Raw genomic sequence first — 22,571 nt, 5'->3', positions numbered from 1 at the left:
AGGTGTGCACCACAGTGCCCAGCCTGATTTTGGGAGGCTGAGGCAGGAGGATCGCTTGAAGCCAAAAGTTCAAGACTAGCCTGGACAACATAGGGAGACCCATTTCTAAAAATATATTTTAAAAAGTTTATTTAAAAAATTTAAAAAGACACAGAAAGAAAGATTACCACCTTGGATGATATTAACCTGCTGAAACACCTCTATGAGCTCCAGGGACTAGAAACCCCTGATGTAGCATAACCCTGTTTGCCTGAACTATTTATGAAGACCAGAGAAGTTAAATGGGTTGTCCCACACCACAGTCATTAGTGTGGCTTCAGTTCTCTTTAGATATTGTCCATAAGACAATTTATCATCCCATTTACAAAAGCTGCTTTCACTTGGCTTGCACATTTGAAATATAAATATATTGACATATTGGGTAAGATAGTTATCCTAAATTGTATCAAATTTGCTTTTAATAATCACAACATATCATTTTAAAGTTTTTATTGTGCATAAACTCTTTGAAGATATTGTGTACCATTTTTCAAAGTTTTCTCATTATTTCAAGTCTAAGAACCCAAACTTTTGAACAGATTGTGACTTCCATAAAGTCACGGGTGCTCTGTAAATTCAATATAGCAGGAACTTACAAAGTACCAAACTTTTCAAACAGTACGTCTAAGAAGCAGTTTGACTGTTGCTTTCTTTTCTTTATTTTATCTGTAACTGAGAAAAAAATAAGAATAGCAAAGAGGTAAAAAAATGAGAGATGTCCCAAGGAAAGAAGAGTCCTGGGGTTTTGACAATCCTTTAATTAATGTTTTTTTTTCTAGAAAGTTGTTTTTGGTCCTGTTTAAACGCTCCCTTCTCTGAATTGCCCCAACAACTTTGAGCTTTGTTTTCCCAAAGGTATCTGTTAAAAGTGAGTAGGGAAAGGACTTGCTACCCAGAGCTATCTTTATCCTCAAGTGAAGGACTAATTCTGACAGCAATCCCCTCGACTAATCCTCATTTCAACCGTAGGCTACCACATTAATACCTTCTTAGTGTGAGTTCCCTAAAAGCAAAACCTAACAAGATTTGGATGTGATGACTCATTAAGGGGATGCTCTCTGGAGAAAGGGAGGGAAGGAAACTTGAAAAGGCAGAGGAAGAAGCTAAACCAAGATTTCATCTCAACTTGAGTCTGGCATCAGCCTAATCCTTTCAGGAGCTCTGGAGCATGAACTGCACCAAATAGTTGGCCCCACCTTGAGACATGGGGCCGGCCCTTTGTGCCCCCCCCCATCAGTCACTGGCCATGGGAAGCTGGAGGCATCACATCCAGGGTAAAACTGCTTCTTTTTAGCTGAGGGCAATTCTCCAGGGGAAGTGATTAGCTAGGAACTGGACAGGAGAATATGGGAGACAGGTGCACTGGCCCAGTAGAGGGCATCTGGGCAGGGCATCAAAAACATCAATCACACACACTACACTTTGTCATCACACCTTCTTCTGAAACACCACCTTGAAATGTTAAGGAAAAAGATGAAATATTAAAACTATACCAGTTTATACATAGTAAATAAAGAAAAAATGCCTGTTAAGAGCTCCACAGTTGTGAGGGGCATGGACGCAAAAAAAAAAAAAAAAAAAAAAAAAAAAAGTCAGTTTTTTTTTTAATTCACATCGTGTGGATACCATGAGGCTTATCTTCATACTTCTCTGATCTTCAGATTCCAAGGATCATAGGCTGAATGTCCCCAGCTGAATCTGCCACTTTTTCATTCAGCATTTTTTCCAACCCCAAGGAAGAAAATTACAAAATATTCAGTTCCATAGCTATAAGCAAAAACTTTTCACACTTGGAATCTGGACCATACTATAAAACTATCAGAAATATCTATTATAGAAACTTTGTATCTTTACTACCTTAATATAACATATGGTAACATATAACAATGGAAAAATTCAATATTTTATTCAGTTCTGAGACACAACATGAAGTCTTAAAAATGTTTAAGACAAATACTCTTAGCATCGCACAAAAGTTAATGAAATATTCTACAATGGTAGCAAAAAAATGTATAAAGTTCCTTTCTTAATTTAACTCTCAAAAAGTAGAAATTAAGAAGTAACTTTAAAGAGCTTTATGTAGTTCCATTTAACACTTATTTCTGTCTTCACATCTAGAAAGCTTTTCTGTGTGACAGCAATGATTTTAAAGTAGCATGTATTTAGTTGGTTTTAAGGACCTCTGAAACTCTTTGAGCTATGATCACAATTCGTATTCCTATAAGACTTGACAGCAACTGACTGAAGGGACTCAGGATGCTAAACATAACTCTATGAGAGATTTAAACCTAGCTGGTTAAAAAATGCTTTGAATGTTTTATGGTCTCTGAAGCGACCGGGGAACTTACTGGTCTGTATGCCTTTTCCCAAGAGGCACTGCGGATATTACCAGCATTCAGCTCAGTTATGTAATAAGGCATACGTAGATACATCACAATCTATTTTATATAGAAAGTGGAATTGGAATCCTTTGATAAGAAAAAAAGATGTCAATCGTTGTAAGCAATGATGGCAGGAAATGCCTCAAAAGGAACTGAAACACACCTGGGGATGCTTGGTCATGTCTTTCCAGGTACGCCCATAGTCATTGCTCTTTCCTATTTCTTCCCATGAGCAGACCCTCCAAAACCCAGAAGGGAGCTCACGGATGAGATACGAAGTCAGCTGTTGATATCTCATTTAGCATTAAAGCAGCAGAGGCAGAAAATAGACCGTTATAACAAAATGACAACCCTGCATAATCTCCAACTTAAAAGAAAATCACATTACTGAAAAATGACAAATGTAAGTCTAAGATAGAAAGCAAGCAGTCTGTATTTTAGAAAAATCTTTAATGTGTTGTTTTAAATAATTATATGAAACTTAAATATTTAATGTAATTATATTTTCCATTAACCGATTTTGTTGTTAAACTCTTCCCTCGGGGCTCAATGGTTCTAGGATTATCAGTGACACCTAAAATTCTAAGAATGTCTTACCAAGTCATAGCTGGTTGTAAAATTTCTTCAGTTTCTATTTAAAAAAAAAAAAGATCTCTTCAGAACTCAGAACTTGGACAAGGGAAGGTATGCTACATAGTGAGGACTTTTTATTTTTATTTTGTTGGCAGTTCAGTTCAGTTGGTTTCAACATTTATTGAGCACCTACTATGTACCAGGCACTGTACTAGATGCTGGAGACACAAAGATGAATAAGACATGGTCCCTGTCCCCAAGAAACTGATAGTCTCTTGGAGGCAAACAGGTAGTGCAAAGATGTGGAGTTTAAAATGAATAAAAATTTCAATAATATAGTAATATTGGGCTTTTCAACACAATGGTATGTCATTGTAATGTCAAGGCAGACAAATAAAATGCATTTTCATGTGATAAAACAATAAAACCATTACGAGCTAACTTTTAAAGATTCACATGATAAAGGTAGTTAATACTAAAAATGTACATCATAGTTTTTCAAGTATTTCATACTTAGAAATATTATTGCCCACATTTGTGCTATAGTCAAAGCCAAATCCAGGTTGCCGCATCATTCACATCTCAGCATGCTGGGATTCAGTTTCTCACTAAGTTTATGAATTAGAATGGCTAATTCCTCAGTTGCTTGGCTCTTGTCTTCCAAAAGTTCATAACGAAGGCTGGAGATATCTTGCTTGATTTCTTTTAATTCACCTATAGTATTGATATTAAAAAATTATTGGTAAGTTGCTCTTTGCATGTAGAAGAGAACAAAGAGTGAAATTCTTACAATATCAATGTATTTGCTTCATAAGATCTCCAAAGTAGCTACTTCAAAGTTTTTTCTTTAAAATATTTAAGGAACATCTGTCTTTAAAGGTATACTGACCTTTGAAAAAAGCTATAAAAATAGTCCAGCTATATTTTTTAAGAGTAACACTCGGCTTAAAGTATTGTCCTTTTGTTCACCCACCTTTTAACATAAGGTGATTCTCTGTTAACTAATCTATAGCCAGGATATCTCCTTTCTGACTACAAGGGAGTTCCTTTGTTTCTTTCAAGTGTAAAGGTTGACACCTGCATCAAACATTTCCCATTGCTAGGATCAAAGGGAATCCTAGAAAAACTAAATTTTACTAAAAATGAATCAATCTGTCTGACAGGCAAATAATTTTAAGGCAAATATGAAGTAAGGGAAAGAAAGAAAAAAGAGTAGAGAGTGTTTATTAGGGAAGGTAATGGCAATGGACATGAAGACATTAGTTTGTCCAGCATAAAGGATTAATGTATAAGGAAGTAACAAGCAACAGCGCAATTGAGGAGTTTAGATATGATACCACTGGCAATATATTCTTGAAGAGAATAGGAAAGTTTGGGCTATAAAAATAAATTGTTCCCATAGTTCAGTTTGGCAATATTTAGAGCATACGTGTATTGCAATTAGAAACTGGATTCTCTTCAAGGAGAGGCAGTATTTGGTTAAAAAAGAAAAGAAACACTGGATTCTCTTGCAAGTGACTGTAATGTAGATAAATCACTGACTTTCAAAAGTGAATGTTGGAGCAAGAATTTACCTTGAATCTAAGAAATGATTCTTCAAACCATTGACTTAGCTTTTTATAATAAAATGGCATTTGAAACACACCTTTGATGATATTTCCTGGTATCTTTAATATGCTTTAAAGTATAATTTCAATATTCTTCTATTACATAAAAGTCAGAGCCTTTTTATTTGAAAAAAATTCTAACTCTCAGAAATACAAAACATTTGAGGAGCCTTTTGTGGCAAAAAAAAAAAAAAAAAAAAAAGTGCTTCCTTTGGCATATGGCAATATAAAAGGAATAAACTGATCTTATTTGAAATCATGAGGCAGACTTCGGTGGAAGGAGTGGATTTTCACACCATTCAGTATCATAGAGGACCCCCTGCCCCATTTCACCTTCTACTATCCTTTCTTCCTTGTTCCCGACTCATGGGGAGACTACAACCTATGTGTTGTATTAAATATTTACTCTGCCAATTCAGGAAACACAAGTTACTCAAACTCTTCAGATTTTAATTTCCTCATTAATTAAATGAGGAGGTTATATGACACACTTTCTTAGTAAGAACTTTGTTCAAAACTCCAAATTCCCATTGATTTTCCTCTTTTGTGCAAGGGCTTGGGAAATGCTTCTTGTTTTTTATGCTGTTTTGGCCATACAATTCTTCCCACTTTGTTCCTCCCTCCCCACCCCCCATGGAGGTTATGGTACAACTGATCAGACTTCTGCTTTCTAAACTACAACCTCATTCCAATCCTTTCTCCTGAGACAGTTTGATTAGGTCACCATGATTAGATTTTTGCTAGTTATCAATTATAAATTCACAGGTTTCTTTTCTACATACTTATACTATTAGATTGATTTCAATTTAAAAGAGATTCCTTGTATTAATCAAGTAACGGCTTCAAAGTCCATGAACAATATTATTAAGTTTAGCCCTTTCTTCTTTTATCAGTGTAGATAGATTTAGTGGCATCTCATTGATGTTGGAAGGTACAGTTTCCATGTTTAGGGCAACTTATTTCTCCCTGGTTGATTTCTTTCCAACTCTGGGCCTGTGTTTAGCTCTATCTCCTAGACTTTTGTAAAAAATTTTTATAGTCCACACTGATGCCCTGCCTCAAATATGCCTTAAAAAAATAAGCTTGCTTAAAGTAAGGAGGCAGGGGGGAAAGTGAAATTCAAAAGAGAAGCACCAGACAAGAAAAACAGGTTAAAAATGTGTTTCTGAACAACAAAATAGAGGTTTTCCTGAGCACATGAATTCAGTTTGAGTCACTGTTCTTTTATCTGCTTAACTGGAAAAATGTTAACACTAATGTGAACTCACTGAAAATGTAACCAATACTACTGACTACTTTATGTCAGAGGGATTAAAAAACTGCTAGAAAGATGTCAGTCTTTACATTCTAAGAATCAGTTAGGGCACTATAAGTAGAGATAAATTGCCTCTGATCAATATTTTAAATAACTGTTTATTTTAAAAGATGAAGTTTTAAAAATGTAACATAAGATCCTTCTCCCATCTGAGAGGCATCCAAACTATAACCTGGGATTGGATTTTTAAAGTATGCCTCAATATGAAGTTTTCCAGGTTCATTAAGTTAGTTATAAAAGGATGTTTCTCAAGTTGGAGATGCTTACCTTCATTAACTTCATCATTTTCTTTGTCTACTTGTGCTTTCAAAACATACCGCTTTATAAGTCTTTTCATTATCTGCTGTTGGGCAAAAGTAAATGATTAGACCTCCACTGATATACATAAGTGCCCCGAATCTTATTTTCCAAAGAGGCTTACATACCTGTAAAGCAAACAACTTGGGAGAAAAATTTTTTATAACTATGTATAGAAAAATTATGCAGGTTTCAGAACTTAACTCTCTTAACGCCTTCTACTGAGACTTATTGCATAATCCACCAATACTTTTTTTTGCCTCAGAAATGGAAGAAGCTTTCAAAAGGAAGTTAAGCTTGAAGATTTGAATTCACGGCTTCTCTTTCAACTGACAGTTTCTTTTTGAGTTACATTGATGCTACATTATCACCCATAGACACTACCTTATTTCCCAGTATTTAGAAAAATACATTAATGTATGCTCTCGATAGAGAATTTGTAAAATACAGAGAAGAGCAACTAAATAATGAAATCATTAGCAACCTCACCATCCAATGATAATCACTGTTGTCATTTTGGTGTATGTCCTTCCAATATCTTTTCTTTAAATTTTGTATATATACTAATTACTGTATTATATTTTACATTTTCTAAATGCCATATATTTTGTTACATTGCATGCTTTTCTCTAATATCTATATATAGTGACTATTTTCAGTCTAAATAAATGCTCTTCTAGGATAACTGTTTATCCTTATGGAAAAAAATAAATTGGAGCCCTATTTCATACCCTGAATACAAAAATTAATACCATGTGCATCTTAAATGTGAAAGATAAAGCTTCTGAATCCTTAAAATAAAATATTATATAAGACAGTATATTTATAAATTTAGGGTAGGCCTGGATTTAAAAAAAAAACAAGATTAAAACTTCTGATTACAATAGAAAAGACTGATAAATGCAACTTCATTACAATTTAAAATTTCTGTTTATAGAGATACCATAAAGAAAGTGAAAAGATAAGTCACAGACTGGGAGAAAATATTGGTAATACTTGTAAGTAAAAATAATTTGGATCCAAATACATAAAGAACTTTAATTCAATAAGAAAAACTCAAATAACCCAATTTTAAAATGGGCAAAAGACAAACGAATGTTTCACAGAAATGGAAATGTGAAGGGTCAACAAGCTTAAGAAACAATTTCAAACTCTGTTGCAGGGAAATACAAATTATGACTAAAAGGAGACACAATTTTACATCTAATAAAGAGAATGATTAATGAATCTGGTCATGCCAAGTGTTGGAAAGGAGATGGATCAATGGGGACTTTTATATTTTACTGGCAAGACTGTAGACAACTTTGTTGACAATTTAGTATTATCTTTTTAGTTTTTAAATTGATTTATATTAAGAAAATTTTAGAGGTGGAGTCTCACTATACTGTACAGGCTTGCCTCAAACTCCTGGGCTCAACGCTGTCCTCCTGCCTCAGCCTCTCAAGCAGCTGGAGCTATAGGCATGAGCCACTGCAGCCAGGTGGTATTATCTTTTACAGTTGAACATTTGCATGCCCTTTCACCTAGAAAGTCCACTTCTCAGTATAAGGTCTAGAGAAACTTTGCAGGTATGAACCAAGAGACATACAACAATGTTTGTAGCAACTCTGTCTGAAATTGCAAAACACTAGAAACAATCTAAACAAATATTAACAAGAATAGACAAATTGTAGTATGTTATAATGTAATGTTATTGTGTTCATTAATGAAATTAATGCACCATGGCCACACACAATAGTGTGGATGAATCTTAGAAGCATAATGTTGAATGAAAAATTCCAGTTGCAGAAGACCACAAAGTATGAAGCTATTCTTATGAAGCTCAATAACAAGTAAATCTATAAAATATATTTTTAGGAATATTGACACATATAATAAATTATATTTGAAAAGAAAATCAAAGCAAGAAGGGAGAAACCCAACTTCAAGATAGGGATTAACTGTTAGGTGAAGGCAGAGGAGTAGGTAGGGAGGTGCATATAAGTAGAGGCAATGGATGGATAATGTTATCATTGTCAGGTCGGTGGTGGTTTCATAGGTGTGAATGTAATTATGCTTCATAATTTATTTTGCATTATACATATTCTTATGCATGTAACAAATATTGTATATAAAAGATAACAAAGGAAAGGGAAAAAGACCTGAACTAAGATGCAGGCATAGCGAGAGTAGAAAATATATACTTCAATTTTAAGAAAGTAGAAATTACACCAAGGTCAAGTAAAAGAGAGGAATCCAGGAAGATTCAAAATGTTATGCAGAGAATAACAAGAAACTGAGAGGGCCCATGCTACTGAAAAGGAAAAGCTCATTTTACCAGTCACTGTAAGATATAAAACCTGTTGAATTGCATAGAATCTAGATCCCAAGACAGACTCACAGCTGGATGGATCTTAAACTGGATTGATTCATTCATTCGGCAAATATTTATTCAAAGCCAGTTCCGTGGCAGGTACTGAACTAGGTGCTAGGAATACAACAGTGAACACAGTCCCCAGTCCAGTGAAACTTCATATTGATATGGAACAATTCACTATAATGGGTGAACATATCAGGGATCTGGTTAAATTTAGGGGACAGCGAAGACAGATTCCTATAAAACGAAAATACAAAGTTATGTGTATCAGTTAAAAGCAGCTTGAAAGGCAGTAATACAAATTGATGGAAAAGAAATGACTATTTAACAATTAGTGCTGAGACAAGTTGAGCCTCTGCACAAGGCAAGAAGGTACCTGAGGTTAGACAGAAATCAGTTTCCCCATATATGACACTACCTGGTAATAGTCCATCCCTTTGTTCATGTTGGAAAGATAATTCATGAGAATTCTAAAATGATCTGCAGCTCAGAGAAGGAGACAAAGATTGGCCATCCCCATTCTATTAGGAAGCTTATCTAGTAAACCCAAGACAGTATTGTGTAATAGGCAACAAAGACTCTTGAGGCCTCTCTCCCCCTATTGCAATAGCTCCTGAATAAAATCTGTTTTTAGCTACTGTCTAACTCTGGTTTTCTTTAACACAGTTGAGACTGTGAGTTGCAAGAACAAACCATGTAGATCTGGAACCTTGGTATCTTAATCTGCATAATGGAAATGCTAGACTGTGTCTTGTAAAAGAGACAGTACATGTAAATTACATAGTAGGTCCTCGAATAATATAACTATTATTCTCTCATTATAATCTAAGCTCTGTAAAGCAAATCTCGATAAATCCATCTTAATGACAGTATCATAAGCAAGGACCATGAAACTCATATGTAACAAGTAAAAGTACCATTTTAAATACTACCTTTAACTAAATTTCCAACTGATTCTTTCATTAAAGCTAGTACTAAAAATTAAACTACCAATAACAGATTCATCTTTTTTCCCTCTTGCTCAAATTGCTAACTAACTAACACAATAGAAGTCAACAGATTAACTTCCACATTCCACAAACCTCCAGAAATTATACAGCTTTCTTGGTACAAGCCTGTGAGTCACTCTTTAAGGAAGACATTCTAACTCTATAAAGACTATTGATTTTCTCCGTCCAGGATATGGAAATCCTAAACAGAGGTTCCAAAACTGAAATTCAGTGGTAACCAGGTAAAGATCCCAGGCGGTACTTACTTCAAACAGTCCTTCCTGCAAACAAACCCAACTTCATTTTTCAACCCTCCATTAAGACTAGGAGAAGAAATAAGATGTGCGTGGTTGGGTAGCTGTGAGGTGGTTAGATATCTTCCTTCCCAAAAGGAGTGAAAGCTTTTCTTCTCACTTGGTATTTTTCACTGAATCAAATTCAACTAATAATTGTTAAGCACTCTATCAGGTGCTTTTACATTCATTCTCTCATTTAATTCTACAGAGAAGCCAAATTTGACTGTCATTAGGTTTTGTACTATGAATTTTAACAACCTAAAAAGTGTCAATGAAGGGTAATAAGACTGATGTAGACAAATAGAAAAAAACTCAGAAGTATAGAGTAAAATTTTCAACAGGAAAAGAACCTTAGGAATCATTGTCATGTTTTTATACCACTCATGAAACTTTGTGAAAGATTACCATTACACAGCTTCTGTATAAACTTCTGTGACTGAGGGCCTGCTATTTTTTCAGACAGCTGATTTAATCTATTTTTGGACAACTATAGCTGTTAGAAAACAACTCCTTTGTATTGAAGCCAAAATAACTATCAGTCCAAGTTCTGTTCTTTGGGGCAACAGAGAATAAATCTGTTTATCCTTCTACTTGATTGACTTTTACCTGTTACTTTTTTCTGTGTTTTTTTTTTTTTTGAAGAGGGACCTGCAAACCTATTGCTTGACTTTAAAATATCCTCTCTTCTAGGTTTCCCAGTTCTGTTGACCTAAAGAAAAAATCTGAGGCAAACTAAATATATAAGTAGAGAGTTTATTGGGGCCAAGTTTAAGGACTGCAACCTGGGGAGCACAGATTCAAGTTGCCCTGGATATGTGCTCCAATTAGCAGCAAGTACTAGTGAGTTTTTAAATGTAAAGAAGAGGCAGTTCCTAAGTTGTTTATCAAGGATTTGAAATAACATAAGCTTTTGAATGGTCATACATTGTTCTTTGCATCACAAATTCCAGGAACATGAAGATAACAGGTGAGGCTGCAAGTCAGGAACAAATGAATTTAGACAACCGTCCTCAGGCATGGGTAGAGGTAGGGGGCTGTGACTGAAAGTCCCATACTCATGTTCTCTGGGCCTGTATACCTCACATAGTTCAGACTGCTCTGAGCTATTTTTGTTTTCTCTATTCCCAAACCATTTATATTTCATTGCATCTATATTTATTTCTATTTCATATATAGGCATAACTATACCACAGAGTATGTAGTGTTATGTGAGTATTTGTCTACTTATTCTTTCCTTTCTTTCTTCCTAACCTCAACACTGCCATTCTACTTCAATGAGAGATTCTTGAAGCCATGACCTATATCTTTGTATCTGTATAACCTAACATCATGTATAACAGGGGTTGTCCTGAATGTGCCTGGAAGCTCACTGTGAGTGGAGTTCAGGAACATCTCATTTTGCCCCATTTAGAGAAAAACTGTCATGTGCTTCCAGTAAAAACAAGTCATCAATTATATCCTTCATGGACTGGACCAGAGTCCACCACCTGGGCCAAAGACTGTTCAATACTGTATTTGTTTGGACCAAGGGTGTTACCAAAGCGAAGTCAGCTGTGAAAGCAGATCTGCCCACAAGAGACAATAGAGAGAATAAAACTCAAGAACCCACAGTCCAACTTCTGTGGAGTCTCACAATAAATTCCTATTTCTTAACATATCATAGCATATCTGCATGCTTTTAACTTGAAATAACCAAACACAAATATTGTTACAATAAAGAACAAATAAAATATTGTTAAAATCAGCAGAATTTAATCATAGCCATCCTCCTAAGTATGTTCTTGAGAAAAAAAATCACACCCAGTTAAAAAAAGTTCTTTACACACATAAAAGAATTACTTCAACATGCTATTAATAATTAATTTTAATATAAATACCACTATTGATCAAAACGTTTTTGGTATTTTTGTCTTTTTTTGAGAGAAAGGGTCTTGCTGTGTCACCAGGGCTGGAGTTCAGTGACATGATCATAGCTCATTGCAGCCTCAAACTTCTGGGCTTAAACTGCATCGTATATCAGCCTCCTAAAGCACTGGGATTGTAGAAGTGAGCCACCATGTCTGGCCCTGATCAAAACATTTTTGAAACTCTTCCGCTGTGGCCCCTTGGGGCATATTTGAATCTCTGTCTTTAAATAAATTTTTTTGGAGAAAAAACCCCTCATTTGGATATAAAACACATAAGGTGATGACCCTATTGGTGATGGCTACATGTTTGTTGAAGTTGGATATGATCATTTTTTTAAAAAAATGCAAAGTCATGGCACTAAGTCTTATTAATAGGAATAACTAGCTAAGTTCAGTAACTAGACAAAAATGAAACATTTTTTGTCTTATGGACTAATTATAAAAGTAATTATTTAAAGATGTTCTAAAAATATTCTGAGTTGTGATAGCCCCATTAGAATTAGTATATTCTAAGAGTTATCACTTTGAAAGAAAATCCCTATTTAGTAGACCAAGTTCTGATTTTTTTTTTTTTTCCTAGTAGAAACAGGGTTTCACCATGTTAACCAGGCTGGTCTCAAACTCTTGACTTCAGGTGATCCACCCACCTCGGCCTCCCAGCGTGCTGGGATTATAGGCATGAGCCACCACACCCACCCCCAAGTTCTGCAATAGTTTTAAAGGTAAGTCTTACCTATTGTAATCGTGCTGCATGAAAAAAAAAAACTCTAACAACCAAACAATTGTTATTATCACTCACTTGTTCACTTGTTATGAACTGAATGTTTTGTCCACCCCAGACTCATGTGTTCAAATCCTAATCCCCGATGTGATGGTGGTGATTAGGTTCCACCCTTACGAATGGGATTAGTGCTCTTATAAAAGAGATCCCACAGAACTTCCTTGTCCCTTTTCTGCCATATGAGACAGAGTGAGAAGACAGTTGTCTATGAACCAGGAAGCACTTACAGCTACCTGATTTTCAACAAATGCACCAAGAACATACATTGAGGAAAGGACAATCTCTTCAACAAATGGTGCTGGGAAAACTGGACATCCACACGCAGAAGGATAAAACTAGACCTCTATCTCTCACCACATACAAAAATCATTTCAAAATAAAGTCTCAGGTGTAAGACTCAAAATGATAAAATTACTAGAAGAAAACATAGGGGAAATACTTCAGGACCCTGGTCTGGGCACGGAGTTTTTGGATAAGACCTCAAAAACACAGGCAAGAAAAGCAAAAATAGGCAAATGGGATTACAGCAAGCATATTTTCAAACTATGCAACTGACAAGGGGTTAATATCCAGAATATATAAGAAACTTAAACAACTCAACAGCAAAAAACAAGCAATCCAATTTAAAAATGGGCAAAAGACCTAAAGAGACATTTGTCAAAAGAAGACATACAAATGGACAACAGGCATATGAAAAAATGTTCAACATCACTAATCATCACAGAAATGCAAATCAAAACCACAATAAGATTTCACCTCACCCTAGTTAGGATGCCTATTATCAAACAGACAAAAAATAACAAATGCTGCTATGGACGTGGAGAAAGAGAACTCATACACTATTGATAGGAATGTAAATTAGTACAGCCATTACAGAAAACAGTATGGAAGTTCCTTAAAAAATTAAAAATAGAACTACCATATGATTCAAAAAGCCCACTACTGGGCATATATCCAAAGGAAATGAAATCAGTATATTGAAGAGATACTTAAAAAATTAAAAATAGAACTACCATATGATCCAGCAATCCCACTACTGGGTATATACCCAAAGGAAATGAAATCAGTATGGTGAAGAGATATCTGCACTCCCATGTTTACTGCAGCACTATTCACAATAGCCAAAATACGGAATCAACCTAACTGTCCATCAACAGATGAACAGATAAAGAAAGTATGGTTGTATATATACACACAGTGGAATTCTATTCAGCCACAATGACATTCTGTCTTTGTGGCAACACAGATGGACCTGGAGGACATCATGTTAAATGAAATAAGCCAGGTACAGAAAGGCAAATATCATATGACCTCACTCATATGTGACATCTTAAACAGTTTATCTCATAGAAGTAGAGAGTAGAATAGTGGCTACCAGAAATTGGAGAGGGCAGGGGGAATGGGAGGTGGGGAGAAGTTGGTCACCAGGTACAAAGTTATAGTTGGATAGAAGAAGTAAGTTAAGGTGTTACAGGGCACAGTAGGGGGACTATAGTTAACATTGTATTGTACGTTTTAAAATAGCTAGAAGAGAGGATTTTGAATGGTCTTACCACAAACAAATGATAAATGAACAAGGCGATGAACACGCCAAATACACTGCTTTGATCCTTATACAATGTATACATGTATTGAAATATCACACTGTATGCCATAAGTATGCATATTATAATGTGTCAATTAAAAATAAAATTAAAAAATAAAGTTTGAGAAAAAAGGAGCCTAAAATAGAAATGGATGAGAAATTCAAAATGAATAGGGAAAAAATGGTAGATATGGAAGACAGTCAAGAAGAATTCAGTAGGCTTTAAATTGGTGTCTTTGAAGAAGAAATCCAAAATAATGGAGCAGAAAAAATATTTCAAGATATTTCAATAAAATTATTCAAAAATTAAAAGACGACTAAATGTACATATTGAAAGGCCATAGTGTGGCCGAGTGCGGTGGGTCATTCCTGTAATCCCAGCACTTTAGGAGGCTAAGGCAGATGGATCACGAGGTCAGGAGATCGAGACTATCCTGGCTAACACAATGAAGCCCCATCTCTACTAAAAAAATACAAAAATTGACTGGGCATGGTGGCGGCACCTGTAGTCCCAGCTACTTGGGAGGCTGAGGCAGGACAATCACTTGAACCTGGGAAGTGGAGGTTGCAGTGAGCTGAGATCACACCACTGCACTCCAGCCTGGATGACAGAGCAAGACTCCATCTAAAAAAAAAAAAAAAAAATACAATGGCCATAGTGTGTGCCAGGAAAAATTGATACAGATCCACCTATAGAACAATCAATACCGAGTTGTTGGATTTAAAAGATAAAGATATTTGGGGCATTCAAACTAAAACCTCAGGTCAACTATATGAGGAAAACAATCAGTCTGGCCTCAAATTCTTCCACATCAACATTCCATTCCACGAGGCTCTGGAGCAACGTCTACACATACATTAAAAATATCACCTAAGTATATTACAGGTAGTCAATATAAATACATAGAAATGGAAACTAATTTAGAACATAAACCCACTCAGAGAACATAGTTCCCATAAACTCTTCTTGAAGGAATTACAAAAAGACAAACTTAAGCTAACAAAGAGATAAATAGAAAATTATGGCAAAAAAGACTGCTGGTGAATATGGACTATGTTTAACTGTGGGACGAAAACTAAACCAAATATAGGCTATAGTCCTGAAAAGGTAGTGAAGTGGATCAGAGTATGCCACCCCAAAATATGCCATTTTGGCATAAGGATTATTTTGAGCCGAAGGCAACTGAAAAGTAGGAAACACAGAAAGAGCTCTCTGCCCTAACCCATCTGCCTAAAAACAAGACATACATTTCCCTTTGTGAAGGTCTTCCTCCTCTCCCCCTCTCAGATTAGGAGAAAAACAATCATTACCACTGGGGACAGAAAGTCAGCACCAAGGTGGTTCTGTACAAGCAAACCTTACTAAAATAACCTGTATCTTCTATCAGTTTCTCCCACCTTCCAACAATTTACTACCTTTAGCAACCCAAACACTTTTTCCTTTGTCATATCACCTCTCCACAAACTTCTTGTCCTTTGTTAAGTTGGTATATAAGCCCCAAATGCTAACTACCCCTTTGAGCCACTCATCACTGAGTTTTTCTACATGTATGTGCACTGCATGCATAAATAATCCTTTTTCCCCCTCCTGTTTATCAGTCATTTATCAGTTTAATTCATAGCCCCCAGGTACTGAACCTAAAGGGATTAAGAAAATTATTATTCTTCCCCCAACAAGCACAGTTCTAATAATTTAACAAGCAGGAGCTGGGAGAGGAAGGGGGAAAATGGTGTAAACACGCATATTGATTTTCTTCATAGTTTAGAGCTGAAGGATCAAAAGATAAAACTTGAAACATATCAATCAATTAACAGAGACCTAAGTATGTTTAAAAGTATTAAGATAAACACCAAGACATATAGTATAGTCCACTTCGGCAGACACTACCATTTCTCTTCCGCAGCTTTTTGACTTGGTGCGTGGCCACTTGAAATTAGGACTTTATTTCCCAGGCTCCATTGCAGACAGGTGGTTTGTGCAACTTTACAGAAGTTTCTTATAGGAAGGAACTTTCTTCTCTATCACTTTCTAACTATATTTTGGAATGTAGAAATAACAGGCAGAGCTCCAGGAGCTTTCTTGGAACATGAGATAATGTTAGACTGAAAGCCATTCATGATGCAGTAATATGATGGAAAAAGCCTGGGTCCCTGACATTGTTAGGTACCACATTAGGAACATGAGAGAGAAATAAATTTCTATTTTCTTTTAGCCATTTAAAGGTTGGTATGTGGTGGTTTTGTGAGAACTGCACCAAATTAATCATAATTAATATAAACAATAAGGGGACTACTTTAAAATGTCACCAAATACACAAAAGAAGACCTAATAAATCGAAAAGTATCATATCCTTAGAAAAGAAAAGACAACATTATAAAACTTCAATTTGCCTTAACGCGATCAAAATAAAGACACCAGCAGACAAGCCCACCTTAAAATTCAAATAGAAAAATAAGGAAGAGGTTGGGTGCTGGTGGCTCATACCTGTAATCCCAGCATTTCGGGAGGCCGAGGCAAGTGGATCACTTGAGGTCAGGAGTTCAAGACCAGCCTGGTCAACATGGTGAAACCCCATCTCTATTAAAAATACAAAATTAGCTGGGCGTGGTGGCAGGCACCAGTAGTCCCAGCTACTTGGGAGGCTGAGGCAGCAGAATTGCTTGAATCCAGGAGTTGGAGGCTGCAGTGAGCCGAGATTGCACTACTGCACTCCAACCTGGGCAAGAGAGGGAGACTCTGTCTCAAGAAAAGAAAAGAGAAAAAAAAAAAAAAAAAAAAAAGGAAAAATAATAGGAAATTCTGTAAAAAAAAAAAAAAAAAAAAAAAACAAAACCCCTGAAGGATGTGTATGTGTGTGTGCACATGCATATGTACACATGTGCAAGCATGCACATGTATGTGTGTTTTGTTTGTTTGATTTTTGTCTTAAACTATAACAATTATGTTAATGTGGATTCTACAGCATGAATAGACAGATCAATGGAACAGAATGAAAAGCCTAGAAATAGATTTATACAGGAATTCAGTAAATTATTAAAGTGGTATTTCAAATCAATAGAAAAGATAGATTATTCAACACACCCAGCTGTATAATAATCTGGAAAGACAACATATTTGGATTCCCATCCTACAGGTTAAATGAAAATATATTCTATATGAACCAAGTATTTTCAGAGTCCAAAGAAGTGAAAGAACTAAAGAAATATGAGTTAAAAATATTAAATAATCTCCTATGGACACAAAACCTGACTCCATCAACAATTTGTAAAGTTGACTATACAAAAATAAAAAAAGTTGTGGATGGGAAAAAATACTTTAAATATTAAAAAGACACAAACTGGTAAAAACATTCTTAAGTCATAACACAAAGGCTGATATTGTTAAAATATGAAGAATTCCTCTTCATTGATAACAAAAAGCCCATCAAGAAAAGCAAATATATATGGAGTAACAAGTATATATGACATTAAACATAAAAAAGAAGGTAAAACTCATTCATGATAAAGAAATGCAAAGCAGCACATTTTAACCTATCTGGTGAAGATAAAAACCTTTGGTAACACAGTGTTTGTAAATTAAGGAGGAAATAGGTGCTCTCAACATATTTATTGTAAGAATGTAAGTTAGTACAAGCTCCATCAGTATGATAATAGCTAAAAAATTAAAATTCAAATATATTTTAACCAGACAATTCCATGTATTTGTTCATGATTGAGATGTTATATATACAAAATGATTTACTATAGTATTGCTTGTAATAGCTAAATATTAGCAATATCCTCTATTTCCATCAATAAAAGAATGATTAGATAAGTATAACCATATGATGGAATACACTGTAACTATTAAAAGTAAAACTTTAAAAAGAGACAAAGAAAGGCATTATATAATAATAAGGGGATCGGCTCAGCAAGAGAATACACCAGTTGTAAATATATATGCACCCAATACCAGAGCACTCAGATAAATAAAGCAAATATTATTAAGTCTAAAGGGAGAAATACATCCTAATATAATAATAGTTGGGGACTTCAACCTCACTCTCAGCATTAGACAGATCATTTAGACAGAAAATCAACAAAAAACCATCAGATTTAAACTACACCAAGACCAATGGACCAAAAATACATTTATGGAACATTTTACCCAACAGCTGGAAGTACACTTTTTTGTTTGTTTGTTTCTTTTTTGGGACAGTGTCTCACACTGTCCCCTAGGCTGGAGTGCAGTTGTGCAATCATGGCTCACTGCAGCCTCAACTTCGTGGGCTCAAGAGATCCTCCTACCTCAGCTTCCCAAGTGTCTAGGATTACAGGCATGTGCCACTATGCCTGGCTAATTTTTTTCACTTTTGTAGAGGTGGGGTCTCACCATGTTGCTCGGGCTGGTCTCAAACTCCTGAGCTTAAGCAATCCCTCTGCCTTGGCCTCCCAAAGTGTTAGGATTACAGGTGTGAGCTACCAGACCCAACCCCAAAACATATATTCTTTTAATCAGCACGTGGTACATTCTCTAGGATTGACCATATGTTAGGACATAAAACAAGTCTCAGGAACTTAATAAAATCAAAATTATATCAAGTATTTTATCTGACTACAATGGAATAAAATTAGACATCATAACAAAAGGCACACTTGAAACTATGCAAATACATGAAAATTAAGCAACATATTCCTGAATGACCAATGGGTCAAGGAAAAAATTAAGAATGAAATTTTAATATTCCTTGAAATGAGTGAAAATAGAAATACAACCAACACCCATGCAACACAGCAAAAACAGGAGTAAGCGCCAAGTTTATAGCAATAAATGCCAACATCCATCAAAAAACTAGACAGATTTCAAATAAGCAATCTAATGAAGCACATAAAGGGGAAAAAAAGCATAAAAAATGCTTGAAAAAAGCATGAAAGAAAAGCATGAACAAATCAAACCCCAAATTGGTAGAAGAAATAATAAAGATTAGAGCAGAAATAAACAAAATTGAGACTAAATACAAAAAATCAACAAAACAAAGGCTTTTTTTTTAAAAGACAAACAAAATTGACAAACCATTAGCTGGAGTAACTTAAAAACAGAGAGATAAGGCTCAAATAAGTAAAATCAGAAAATGAAAAAGGAGACATCACAATGGATAGCACAGAAATATGAAAGATCACTAGAGACTACTATGAATAACCATATGCCAATAAATTAGAAAACCTGGGAAAATAGATAAAATCATGGACACATTCAATCTACCAAGATTGAACGAACAAGAAATAGAAAATCTAAACAGACCAAAAACAGGTAACAAGATTAAATGAGTGCATAAAACATCTTCTAAAAAAATAATAATAAAATAAAGTCCAGGACCAAATCGTTTCACTGCTGAATTCCACTGAACTTTTAAAGAAGAATTAATACCAATTATTCTCAAACTATTCGGAAAAATTAAAGCAGAAGGAATTCTTCTTAACTCACTTTATGAGACCAGTATAACCCCAATACCAAAATAAGCACTCAATAAAACTACAGGCCAATATCCTTGATGAACATAGATGTAAAAATCCTCAATAAAATACGAATAAATGAAATCCAAAATCACATCAAAATCCCACTTGATAAGTCAAGTGGGATTTATCCCAGGAATGCAAGGATGTTTCGGCATACAAAAACCAATAAACATCACACATCACATCAACAGAATGAAGGATAAAAACTGTATGATTATCTCAACAGATGAGAAAAGCTTTTCATAAAATTCAGTATTCCTTAATGATAAAAAAACTTAATAAATTAGGTATAGAAAGAAAGAATCTCAATGTAATAAAGGCATGTAACAAACCCACAGCTAACATCTTACTGAACTGGGAAAAGCTGGAAGCTTTTTTAGAACTGTAACAAGAAAAGGATGCCCACTATCACCACTCTTATTCAACATAGTACCGGACGTTCTGGCCAGAACAATTAGGCAAGAGAAAGAAAGAAAGGGTATCCAAATTGGAAAGAAGGAAATCAAATTGTCCCTGTCTGCAGCCAACATGATCTCATACATTGAAAAACCTACAGACTCTACCAAATAACTTTTAGAACTAATAAACAAATTCAGTAAAGTTGCAGAATACAAAATTAACATACAAAAATCAGTCACATTTCTATACACAAACAACAAACTATTTGAAAAAGAAAATAAAAAAGGCAATGCCATTTACAATACCCAGGAATTCATTAACCAAGGAGATGAAAGACCTCTTCAAGGAAAACTACAAAACACTGATGAAAGAAACTGAAGAGGATACAAAGGGAAATGTACCCCATGCTCATGGATCAGAAGAATTACTACTGTTAAAATGATAATAGTACTCAAAGCAATCTACAGATTCAATGCAACTCCTATCAAAATACCAATGACATTATTCACAGAAATAGGAAAAATATCCTAAAATTTGTAGGGAATCACGAAAGACCCCAAACAGCCAAAGCAATCCTGAGCAAAAAGAAAAAAACTAGAAGTATCACACAATCAGACCTTAAAATATATTACTAGGCTGTAGAAACCAAAACCACATGGTACTGGCAAAAAAAAAAAAAAAAACCAGACATATAAACCTATGGAACAGAATTAAGAACTCAGAAATTAATCCATGTATCTAGAACCAACTGAGTTTTTACAAAGATGCCAAAAACACTCATTGGGAAAAGGACAGTCTCTTCAGTAACGGATGCTGGGAAAACTGGATATCCATATGCAGAAGAATGAGACTAGACTCCCACTTCTCACCTTGTATAAAAATCAGTGCAAAATGGATCAAAGACCTAAATGTAAGACCTGAAATGATAAAACTAGTAGAAAAAAACATAGGAGAAATGCTTCAGGACATTGGTCTGGGAAAATACTTTATGAACAAGACCTCAAAAGCACAAGTAACAAAAGCAAAAATAAACATATGGAATCATACCAAACCAAAGACTTCTGCACAACAAAGGAAACAACAACAGTGAAAAGACAACCTATGAAACGGGAGGAAATATTTGCAAATTGCTCATCCAACAGGGGATTAATATCCAGAATATACAAGGAACTCAATAATCTCAACAGAAAAAAAAAAAAAAATTCCAATTACAAATGGGCAAATAATCTGAACAGACATTTCTCAAAAGAATACATACAAATGGTCAACAATAGATGAAAAAATGCTTAACATCACTAACCAAACCACAATGAGATATCATCTCACTCCAGTTAGAATGGCTACAATCAAAAAGACAAAAAAAAAAAAAAAAAAAAAAAAAAAATGCTGGCAAGAACGCAGAGAAAGAGAACTCTAATGTTATTGGTGGGAATGTAAACTAGTACAACCACTGTGTAGAACAGTATGGAGGATTTTCCAAAAACTACAAATAGAGCTACCGTATGATCCAGCAACCCCACTCCTGGGAATTTATCTAAAGGAAAAGAAATCATCCTATCAAAGAGACAACTGCACCCACATGTTTTATTGCAGCACTATTCACAATATTCAAAATATGAAATCAACCTAGGTGTCTAACAGATGAATGTATAAAAAATGTGGTATATATACACAATGGACTCTATAAAAAAGATTGAAATCCTGTCATTTGCAGCAACATGGATAGAACTGGAGGACATTAAGTGAAATAGCCAGAAACATAAAGTTAAGCACCGCATGTTCTATCTCATATGCAGAAGCTAAAAAAAGTTGATCTCATAGAGGTAAAATGTAGGACAGAGGATACTAGAGACTGGGAAAGGTAGGGGTAGGGGGGGATATGGAGAGATTTGTTAAAGGAAACAAAATTACCACTAGATAGGAGGAATAAGTTCTAGTGTTCTACACCAGGAATCCCCAACCCCTAGGCGAAGGACTGGCACCTGTCCGTGGCCTGTCGGGAATCAGGTTGCACAGCAGGAGGTGAGAGGCTGGCAAGTGAGCATTACCGCCTGAGCTCCACCTCCTGTCAGATCAGCAGCAGCATTAGATTCTCCTATTATTGTGAACCCTATTATGAACTGCACATGTTAGGGATCTAGGTTGCGCACTCCTTATGAGAATCTAATGCCTGATGATCTGAGGTGGAACACTTTCACCCTGAAACCATCACCCCACCCCATCCGTGAAAAAACTGTCTTCCACAAAACTGGTCCTTGGTGCCAAAAAGGTTGGGGACCACTGTTCTACACTATTATAGCATGACCATAGTTAACAATGATATTTTAATATCATACAGTCTCATATAGCTAGAAGGAGGATATTGAATGTTACCAACACAAAGAAATGATAGATGTCTGAGATGACAGATATGCTAATTACCCTGATCTGATCCCTATATATGTATCAAAACATCACTATGTAGACAATGAATATGTACAATTATTTATCAATTAAAAATAAAGTTAGACAAAATCAATAACACAAAAATAAACAAATATGTAAAATTTA

The 22,571-nt window shown here is 35.2% G+C and overlaps 2 protein-coding genes across 6 annotated transcripts in view; one reads left to right on the top strand and one right to left on the bottom strand.

Moving 5' to 3' along the window:
- Nucleotides 1–22,571, top strand: part of LOC126955751 (signal peptidase complex subunit 2-like) — a 705,796-nt gene that overhangs the window by 490,993 nt on the left and 192,232 nt on the right. The window lies entirely within an intron of this gene.
- The window catches only part of TRPC3 (transient receptor potential cation channel subfamily C member 3), a 73,097-nt gene continuing 53,379 nt past the window's right edge, over nucleotides 2,854–22,571 (bottom strand). For 3 of the 5 annotated variants that reach the window (XM_050792625.1, XM_050792626.1, XM_050792624.1), the window contains 2 exons: nucleotides 6,183–6,258; nucleotides 2,854–3,707 (listed from right to left, as the gene is read on the bottom strand). In XM_050792625.1, the coding sequence (XP_050648582.1) occupies nucleotides 3,565–3,707; nucleotides 6,183–6,258 (219 nt within the window). In that variant the 3' untranslated portion in view covers nucleotides 2,854–3,564. Of the gene's footprint in view, nucleotides 3,708–6,182; nucleotides 6,259–22,571 lie in introns of those variants that run through there. The other 2 variants (XM_050792627.1, XM_050792629.1) reach the window with 2 other exon arrangements.

Source organism: Macaca thibetana, chromosome 5 (assembly GCF_024542745.1).
Source record: "Macaca thibetana thibetana isolate TM-01 chromosome 5, ASM2454274v1, whole genome shotgun sequence".
Lineage (NCBI taxonomy): Eukaryota > Metazoa > Chordata > Mammalia > Primates > Cercopithecidae > Macaca > Macaca thibetana.
Note: the sequence above shows the minus strand (reverse complement) of the source record. Positions and strands in the feature narration are given on the sequence as shown.